General features: G+C 36.1%; 1 protein-coding gene across 1 annotated transcript; it reads right to left on the minus strand.

Annotated features, from left to right (window-relative positions):
* Window positions 1–773: 773 nt before the first annotated feature.
* LOC102577900 (triosphosphate isomerase-like protein) lies at window positions 774–10650 on the minus strand. Its single transcript, NM_001288506.1, is given in 9 exon segments — window positions 774–954; window positions 1036–1118; window positions 1515–1593; window positions 2163–2257; window positions 6461–6593; window positions 6709–6793; window positions 7266–7389; window positions 7841–7916; window positions 10569–10650. Coding segments are annotated over 9 exon segments (774 nt in total). The 5' UTR covers window positions 10608–10650; the 3' UTR covers window positions 774–894.
* Window positions 10651–11009: the final 359 nt, after the last annotated feature.

Here is an 11009-nt window from a genome sequence, read left to right on the forward strand (position 1 = left end):
AAGTAATAAATACTTTGTCTGCAAATACATCTTATTTATTTATTTATTGAGTTAATAAAAATATCAAAACCATACTGTTTTATTCAACTGATTGTACTGCATAATCTTTTAAAAGGCACTCTAAGTGAATTATTAAGCTCCATTCCATTTTCCATTTGAATAAAAAGTCAAGCAACACTGACATAGAGCACAAAGTTTAATTATTTTATTTGTGTTTATGAAAAAAAAAGTGATATAGTTTATCACAATCAAAGTAAATAAGATAATAATAACATTTTCTTCAGTGGTGGAAAATCAAAGTAAAAAAAAGTGATATGATTGTGCCTCATTTTCCCTATTTGGTTTTTGAGCTTATAGAAAACAACCAGCAAGTTACATCACTAGACCATATGCTAAGTCACATAGAAGAGGCCACCACTTCTTTAATTAATTCAGTGATAAGAGTGGCATGATGAGAGTTAAGTGCACTTAATGAGTCAAATCATGCAAGAGACTAAACTTCTAATGTCGAAGTGGAGAGAAGGTAGAGGGGCAGACCCACCATCCATCGACTTTCAAGTCTCGTCTTCAGGGACTTTTCGGTTAAAAAGGACAAAGAAGACATGTTAGGTCATAACTCATGATTGGGACCATACATTCACTCTATATTCTAGTACTGCTTTTTGAGTGACAATGATTTCTCCAAAGAATGACTTAGGATCCTTGGAAATCCTTTCCAGTAAGCTAAAATAAAATAGTTGGATGAATAAACAAAGACTGTTAATGTAGGCCTGTTTGCAAAGATAACCTTTCTTTATTTTAAATAAAATCCTTGTGCCTAACATGTATTATTGAAGCTGATTTACAACAAACATACAAGGGATTCTGAGAAAAGATGGTTCCTTGTAGCAACACTTATTCCGACTTAGCAGTTGTTTTCACAGTCGCGGACTTGATGATATCAATAAATTCAGGCTGTGATGTAACAGAGATTTAACGGTCAGATACTACACAAGTCTACACCAAAATCAATGACACATAAATGTTGAAACAAACCTTTAGTGAAGCACCACCAACCAAAAAACCATCTACATCAGGTTGTGCTGCCAACTCTTTGCAGTTAGCTCCATTCACAGAGCCTGAAAATTGTTTTAGTAAAGTGTCAGGACATAAATTATTTGCAAATCGATGGGTGTTCTACAAATTTATCCATTATTTCAACTGAACTAGAAAATTATAGATTTCTGATTATTCAGGAGCTAAACAGCGACGATTCACATCCAAATGTGATAAAAGATCCCAAAAACAGACACAAATAGTTGCCCCATGGTAATTCAACTTTGACTAAATCCAGTTAGAAAAGGTGAGCACAAATACAACTACCTCCGTTTTGACACTTTCTAGCGCAAATGCCGAACTGTTATTACAAGCAAACGTATTTTACTTCTAAAATTAACAGGACAAAAAACAGAGAAATAGTGGTCCTACTTCACATTCTGCATTTATAATGAGGCAACAGGTATGATTCTACGTACCACCATAGATGATTCTAGTTGAAGCAGCAACTTCTGCACCAACATTCACATGAAGCCATTTCCTTAATTCAAAATGAACCTGGTAGAGATATGAAAATTTCCGTGGTTAAACATGTTCCGATAGAATTACAGACCAAATTAACTTAAGAACCCATCAAAGTTTCTAACATAGAATGCTAAACCTATGGAAAAAAAGGGAAGCAACTTTTCTTTTAGGCAAACATCATGTGTTGTGCGTCTGTCACATAGGTGACCAAGTTTTCTTGAAAATACATACTGAGAAATAAGGCCCCTAGACATGAACCTCGAGATGGCCTCTAGTTGGCCCTGATCTACTACATGATGTAGGCAGGACGGAGCCAGGCAGAGGCTTGACATGCAACAACTATGAGATATCCAGCAAAATACATGTCTGCAGCTTCCAATATAGTCCAAGGAGCATGACATGAGGAAAATAAAGGTCCAATCTAAAGAAGTACTTTCTGCCTTTGAAAGTTGAAAATATGAAGACATATTTGCTGATTATACTGTAACTGTGGAAAAGTTCCCCTAAACACGTCATCTTTACTTTAACCACAATTACAAATACATAAAAGCATACATCATCAGTAATTGAACAGCTAAGAAGCTAAGAGATATTCAACGTACTTCTTGAGCTTGAGCTGGAGTAGCAACCTTTCCTGTTCCAATGGCCCATACTGGTTCATAAGCCAAAACAACATTGGACCAGTGCATGACTTGTTCTGCAGAAAAGATGGTCATCATCATCATTCATTTTTTTTTATATTTCTATAAATGATGATAGAACAGTACATTGGTGTACTTGCACCATATTATGTCAAAAGACTAATAAACTGGAGCTATTCTAGTCTTCAAGAGGGAGTGTAATACATCTAGAATTTCAACAGTTTCTTCCGAGTGAGACTGTCTACACCAAAAACAAAAGAGCAAAATGCAATTCATCTTGAACTGTTGGATAGAATTGCTCGTACTTTCAAAACATCTGGAATTCCTCTATTTCCATATTGTCCAACCATATACAAGCTGGAACCATTCTCCATTTTCCTCCGACTCTGACCTCCAAACCTCCAAACAAGCTTCTTCCCAACTTGCTAGAGTTTCAGAGATCTTTCCCGGATTTATCCATGTGATAATTCTGAGTGCAAGGAGCATCCTGCATAGTTGACCCTGTTATCTTGCAATGGTAAAGATGATTCACCATCTCTGAAGTTTCCCCACATAGGCAGCATCTAAGGCAGATAGTAGTCCCTCTTTTCATCAAGTCATCTTAAGTAAGAACTGCTTCTCTTGCCAAAAGCCAGACATAACATGAAACCTTATATGGTATCTTAGTCTTCAAAATGTGCTTCCAAGGCCATTCTACCATTTGATGATTGGTTTGGGTCATATGTTTGTAAGCTGCATTCACTTTGTAAGCACCACTACTGTGTCTATTCCACCAAAATCTGTCAACTCCTTCCTGTAAACCTCCAAAAGTTCTCAGCAGATTGAAGAAAGCAGTCACCCTACTCACCCCTAGTCATTAGACATTCTTCTTAAGGTAATATCCTAACCTTGAGTGATTGATAAGCTTGTCAACAAAAACCAAATGGCCTTTATTAAAGGAAGACAAATAATAGATACAGTTCTCATTGCAAGTGAGTGGGTTGACTCCAGGTTGTAAGGAAATATTTCTAGAGTAATGTGCAAGCTGGACATTGAAAAAGCATACGATCATGTAAATTGGGGTCTCCTACTAAACACCTTGAGACAAATGGGTTTTGGAGAAAGATGGGTGGGATGAATAAAATTTTGCATAAGCACTGTGAGATTCTCCATTCTTGTAAATGGACAACCGGTGGGTTTTTTCTCTTCAGGAAGGGGAATTGGACAGGGTGATCCTCTTTCACCCTTTTTATTTACCCTGGTAATGGAGAGATATGATAGCTTGATAAGGATTGCTACTCAAAACAGGTGGAACAGAGGTTTCCAGATTAGTGGAAACAATGGTGATATTAAAGAGATTTGCCATCTACTCTATGCAGATGACACAGTGATTTTCTGTGAGCCACAGGAGGAGCAATTTAGATTAATCAAACTAATTTTGTTGTTTTTTAAGCTTGTACAGGTTTGGAAGTTAACTAGGGAAAGAGCAGTTTATATCCTATCAAGGATGTGACAAACATCCAAAGGCTAGTTGACATTTTGGGCTGCAGAGTGGATAAATTGCCCACAACTTATTTGGGTATGCCTTTAGGTAATAAACACAGATTTGGAGATATGAGACAACATAGTGGAGAAGACTGAAAAAAGACTAGCCAGATGGAAGGCTCACTACATTTCTTTTGGTGGTAGACACATCCTTATCAACTATGTTCTAGATTCTCTCCCAATATATATTATTTCTCTTTTCACTATATCGGTAAAAGTGGCTAAGAAATTGGACAAACTTAGGAGAGATTTCCTTTGGCATGGCTACAAAGAGAACAAAGGATACAATTTGGTCAAGTGGGTTTGCATAGAAAAGATAAAGGTGGCTTGGGCTTCAGAGATTTGAGGAAGCATAACAACAGTCTTTTGATGAAATGGCTGTGGAGATACACTGAGGAGAGGCAAGCTTTGTGGAAAGATTTGATTAAATTTAAATATGGAGAGGATGGATTATGGTGTAGTAACGTAAGCACGGATGTTTATGGAGCAGGGGTTTGGAGAGCAATTAGAAACTTATGGACTAAATTAAAAGCAAATTTACATATCAAGGTGGGGAATGGAAGGAGAACTAGATTCTGGTGGGATCTATGGATCAAACAAATCCCCCTAAAAGACCTGTTTCCTGGTCTATTTATTTTGTGCACCAATTCTGAGGCAATGATCAGTGATTGCTAGACAGAACAAAGTTGGAATCTCTATTTCAGAAGACTACTAAATGATTGGGAAATAGAGAGTAGCCAAATTATTGGAGGAAGTGGGGGATTTTGCAGGCACCAATACTACCAATGATGATGTAAGATGGTCTCACAGTAAGGATGGGAACTTCACATTTGGCAAGGCATATAAAAAGGAGTGCAACTCGCAAAGTAGCAGATACTGAAATTCATGGAGAAATATCTGCAGGACTGAAGCACCAACAAAAGTTAAGTGCTTTACTTGGTTGGTCATTAGAAAGGAATGCTTGACACAAGAAGTCTTGAGGAGGGATAGAAAGATCATACTTCCTTGGTGCTCTTTATGTGGGAAGACAGGGGAAACTAATAGTCACCTATTCTTACATTGTATTTTCACAAGTCCATGTTTCTCAACTTTTCAGAAGTGAAATGGACTATGCCAGAACATACAACTAATTTACTTAGTTGTTGGATCAGGAGAGGAGGTAACAAGAGACGGAAGACCTGGTGGAATTTAATTCCACATTGCATTTGGTGGACAGTGTGGAAGGAGAGGAATAGTAGGAATTTTGAAGATATATCCAATTCCATTCACAAGGATAAATGGAATTGCATTGTATCTCTATATTTTTGGTGTAAAGAGATAGGATTAGAGGATTCAGATCAACTTTTAGAATTCTTAGGATCCTTGTAAGTATTATGCTTTTTGTTCTTTTCTGATTTTCTAAAGGTCCCCAGCATATCCTTAATGCTGAAGAAAACAATGTTACCAATTCTCAAAAATATCCTAACCTTAATTTGACCACTGTTCTGCCATTGTATTATGTTGATGAAGTACAAGATTGTAGATGTCAGGGAATTTCTCTTGTAAACTCTTAATCCCTAGCCATTTATCCTTCCAGAAAATAGTTTCACTACCATTTACAACTTTAATGGAGCTTCTATTTTCCAGCGAAGGCCATAAGACCCTGATAGATCTCCATAAATTAACCCCATATGGAGTGTTGATCTCCTTTGTCATCCATCAGTCATCTTCCTCATACTTTGCTTTGATAGCCCTTACCCATAGCATTTGTTCTTCTTGTGTGAATCTCCAAAGCCATTTTATTTTTAAAGCCTTGTTCTGGAACTTCAGGTCTTTGAGTCCCAGTCCCCCCTTCTTATTACTCACTGTTAAGGCCTTCCACTTCACCAAATAGATTCCTTTCTTCTCCTTATTTCCCTGCCACAAGAGTGATCTTCTAATGTTGTCTAGTCTTTTAATAACAGTTGTTGAGACTGGAAATAAGGACATCATGTAAGAGGGGAGGGCATATAACACAGAGTTGATGAGTATGACTCTTCCACCCAGTTTCAACTTCTCCGTCTTTCACTCAAGGCTAAGTGTTTGGTTAAATTTATTTTGCTGGAATAAGCAGAGCAATGTAGATAGTGTAGATCTTTTTTATTTTTCATTTTGTCAGCTCTTCACATTTTGATTAGCAATCAAATGTCAATGTATGGAGCTGCAGAGGCTCTTGATCAGGATTGTACTTGATCAAAAGAATTACAGGTAGCATTTGCAAAAGCATCATTAAAGGTTGCCTAATCAATCTTTCCAGACACTTTCAAAGGCTTTCATTTGACTTGTTGTGCCTATATCTATATCCAGCTTAGAGGTAGGTGAGAAGTTTCTGGTTGCTAGCTTTGGGACAAAACCTGATAAAATAACAGCAGACTTTGCACTGAAGCACGGCTTTACGATGTTGCCACAGAAGCAGCATGCAGTGAGTGGTCTGTAGGTTGAGTACAACACTACAACAATGCTCCAATCACAGACTCATTACATAAGTTATTTCTAATGCTACAGCAATAATGTTCACACATAGATCCACCAAGTATTATGCATCCGAAGTCCAAATCATACTTATATATGAGTCTCATTCACACAGTAAAGTGGTACGGGCAGGACTCAGATCAGGGTGGCTATGGCATCCAATTCACAACAAGCAACATTTCTTGGATATTACATAGGTAAAAGCTTTTTAGTTGACATTTCACAGGGACTATTCAAAGACATACCTGCAATTGCTTTTGTTTGCGCTGCAACTACAGCCATTGTAGATCCAGATTCTCGCTGCTCAAGAGTCTCCCCAACACAGGCAATCACTTTTAGGCCTTGCGAAAGTGCATATGCAACTTTATCAGCCACGAACTGCAGCAAACAGGAAAAAAGGCTATAATCTGAGCAAGAACATACGAAGCTAGTGCATGTCCATCAATTAAAAAGATGCAAGGAAAATATCACATGTTTCCATATCATAGCTTACGTCATTTGATTCATTCAATAAAAGCCTTCTCTCAGAGTGACCAAGGATGACCCAGGGAATGCCCAAATTGACCAGCATCTCAGCACTATAGACGCAGAGAATAGAATTAGTAAAATGCTATATTGATTAAAATAACTATCAACTAAGTAAATAAAATTAACTTAATAGTTGACCAGATTGAGTATACTCAATAATAAAGCATTCCGTAAATCAACCACGAAAGATATACTTGTAAAAAAACAAGAATCAAAATCTTCTGATATGTGTGTGCCTGTGTGCCCTATTTTTTGAGCAAATGGTTCTAGTATATGTTTTACAAAGAGCATAACAACAAACAGATGTTACTTTTTTGTACAAAGAAAGAAACCTGAAAACAGACCAAAAATAGATGACTAAAAGGGTATATTACAAACAGAAAGATCAAGTTACACCGGCGTCTCAAGCTGTATACCCAACAATTGGTTACAGGGACATCTTCTCAGCATGCTTGCTTAAATTTCAAGTTGCAACTTTATCAGATATAGCAAAAGAAAATCAAAAGGCAAATATGAGCATACCTAACCTCGCCAGTAAACGCACCTCCTTTCCTTACCCAACAGTTTTGTGCAGCAATGGAGAAATCACGACGCAATAAGGTTTTGACCAAGGGAAGAAATACAAATGGAGGACTAATGACAACCTCTGTGAGAAAAGCAATCCAAATAAAGCAATAGTGTAAGACTTGGAAAAACCCAAAAATGAAAAAGAAAGACTAGCGGGTAAACTTCCATCTACAACAACCAATAAAAGGTATAAAAGAAAATCACTTTTTATACTTCAGATAGGTATAAATCACTTCATTGAAAATGACAAGACATTAATTTCAAAAGCCAAAGCAAATGCAAACATAGAGAGAGACAAAATTGAAATACAAGAGAAAGTCCCAACGTAAAGAAAGGCAAATAGTAGATTGGTCCAAAGTTAAATCATATGGGTAACCTGATCTGAACATTCTATGCGTGCAGAAATGAGTTGGGAGAGAACTTCAATATCATTTTAGAATTACAACTTCATAAGCAATAAAAATATCTCCATAACCAAACTCTTCTTTTTTCTTCTCAAATTTTATGGAAGCTTAGGATCAGATACTTACCAACAACATCCTCAGATGGAACTTCCGCTTCACTCAATGTGGTCACAATTTTTTTCACTTCCTCCACGGTTCCATTCTGCACACGTATTTCAGTTTAAACAGAGCAAGATTCACAAATAAAGATGTAAGGAAGAGGTCATATCCTCAATCGCTAAGTAACAACTTAAATTAACTAATCATAGATCATCTCTGTGAATCAGCACACCAATACTCTATGGAAAAAGCCATGGGCATCACACATATAGAAGTCCAAGAACTCTAATCCATCTCATACATACTCAGCTAAGCATGCATTGGTTCTACATGGTACATAATAATCTAGATATCTATTTAGAATTTCATAACTTACACATACACTGTATCAAGTGAGCTACTAAATTTAATACCTACAATTTGTGTGATTAAATAGACATGGAATACAAACACCAACTTCAAGTGTTGTATCGAGTCACTCGAATCCAACCACTTAAAGCATACTTGAAATAGTTCTGTATGCATATCCTACTTCTTCATTTCAACTTTTTTCTATTAAGTTAGACAATTGCTTCACCAATTTGGCCACTAAAGTAACCATTGGACATTCTCCAGACACCAATTCCTTACTTTTCTTCCTTTGAGGCAAATACATAATTTTTTGAAGATATATTGGTTGTCAAAAATTTATTCTATTAAGTCCTAAAATGATATTAAGAGTAACACTGCACTCCATTTTTTTAGTAAGGTGCTTCATGCACTTTTTGTAGCAGACCTAATCCTGAAACTATCTCGATTATTGCCTGTAATTTTTTGAAGATATATTGGTTGTCAAAAATTTATTCTATTAAGTCCTAAAATGATATTAAGAACAACACTGCACTACATTTTTTTAGTAAGGTGCTTCATGCACTTTTTGTAGCAGACCTAATCCTGATACTATCTCGATTATTGCCTGTAACATTGAAAAATACTGATAACCTTTTTTTAGGTAGACTAAAGTTATACACTTTATTGTCACAATTTTAGAATTATTGACTGTCTGGATGATTGTGCATGTGTCAAAGCTACTTATATAGAAATATGTTTTGACATATATGAAGATTTAACTAACACATCTCCAGTGGACTATAACTAAATGTTATAAAGATAATCATGCTTAATTCAGCTTTGTTACTTGTGATTATATTTTTATTTTTGCTATTATTCCATAGATTTACCTTTAACCAAGCAGTACCATTACATATTGCAACGAAAATTACCATTTTACTAAATAGATTTTTTTTTCCTTTTTCAAAGATATGGTGAACCCTAACCACTCCTTACCAAGTAGCCTAATAGTGAATTTTCCCTTTGTGCTCGGCAATCGGCTCCAATGCCTATCATCATGTTTGGAGGTGGAGAGCCCTTTCCTCTAGGCTATCCTCCCTTGTCAAATAAATGGATTTAACAAGTAATTGTAGATAAATATTACAAAAGAACCTATATCTCAGAACTCACACATCTTGGAGATGCAAATAGCGGAATGAGGATGTTGAGATGGATGTGTGGGTATCCTAGGAGAGATAGGATCAGAAACAAAGCTATCTGAGCCAAAGTGAGAATGTGCCTCCGTGGTGGACAAGATGAGGAAGGCCAGGCTGAGATGATTCAGGCATGTGAGGAGAAGATACTTGGATGTCCCATTCAGAAGATGTGAGAGGCTGGTTATAGTGGATATAAAGGAGAGGTATAGGTAAGCCGAAAAAAGTCCCGGAGAGATGATTAAATAGAAACGACACTCCTGTAGCTTACTGAGGCAATGACAGAAAAATATGAGGGTCGAGGAGTAGGATAAAAAGTTAGTAGGTAATCCAGCATATTTTCCTTCTCAGTTTTATTAGTGTACTCTCCTGCTATCCTATTCTTTGATTTTAATATTACCTGTTGTTTTCTCTTGCTTCAGTAATTGTATTATTTGTTGTTGTTGTTCTGTTCCTCGTTGCTTTACTTTACATACTTGTTGGCACCTAACACTACAAGATTAAACGCATTGCTAGTTAAATTTTTGGTTCAACAAGCAACTTTAGCACATAGAAGTTTTGAAAGCTGCCTTCAGCGATCTAAAGTGCAGTAAATTGAGTCCTCATTTGAAACTTTTTATACAACCTCAAGCATATAAGAGTTCTGAAAGCTATCTTCAATGATCAAAATCCACTAATTTTAGAGAAATTTATCATACTACACAAAATTTATTGATCTCAAACTTAGTCAAATAAGTTACCTATAAATTGGATACAAAATCTATAAAAACATTTCACTAATGTTTTATCAGCATTCAACCAAAGACATTATACAGACTAGAGACACTTGAAAATCTTCTCAAAAGCACCAACATCTGCAGTTCTCCTACCATGATACAATAACCTGATGCTATTTCATCCTAAAAGTAAGAACACTACTTTCCAGTATCCAACTATGTTATCAACTGCAATGACAACAATTTAAAACAACACCTTTACTATTAGAAGCAAATGAACACACCAGACATAATTTTCAGTTCTAGGTTTACGCATCCAGCGCGTTAAATCAGTATAAATATAGCCACTAGGGTTTAACCAGCTGTGATACCGGTCTAAAATTCCGGTGTGGCCGAGTGATTAGTGAAGCTAGAATGAACGAAGATGATAAGATATTGGAATTGAAATCTCAACATAGTCAATAAGCATGATTTGCAGTTGATTAATAGAAGGAAAAAAGAAACAAAAAGGCATACGCATTTCCAGTTGCCGCCGACGAAGAACTTTCTGGCCATTGTTTTCTTTGAGTTGGGTTGAGAAGAAGGTAGAAGGGTGTGTTGTTGCTGTAAGAATGCACTAGAACAATTGCGCTTCAAGAGTTGGGTAAAAATAGCTAAGACCAAAAATATAATTATGTCCAATAGCTATAATTTGTTTTTATTTAGTCCGTCTCAATTTATGTGATATTTTTCGTTTTTCGAGAGTCAAACAGTTTAGTTTGACTGTCAATTTGCGCATGTAATCTTTAAACTTTTTGAAATGAAATTTAGATAATTATAAACTATGTAAAAGTACTTTAAGTCACAATAATTGACAATTCAAAATATTTAAAAGATATATGAAAAATTCACGGTCAAAGATAGACTTGTTTGAATCTCGAAATCCAAAAAGTGTCACATAAAATGGATGGAAGGAGT

Source organism: Solanum tuberosum, unplaced genomic scaffold, assembly GCF_000226075.1.
Source record: "Solanum tuberosum cultivar DM 1-3 516 R44 unplaced genomic scaffold, SolTub_3.0 scf00337, whole genome shotgun sequence".
Taxonomy (NCBI): Eukaryota; Viridiplantae; Streptophyta; class Magnoliopsida; order Solanales; family Solanaceae; genus Solanum; species Solanum tuberosum.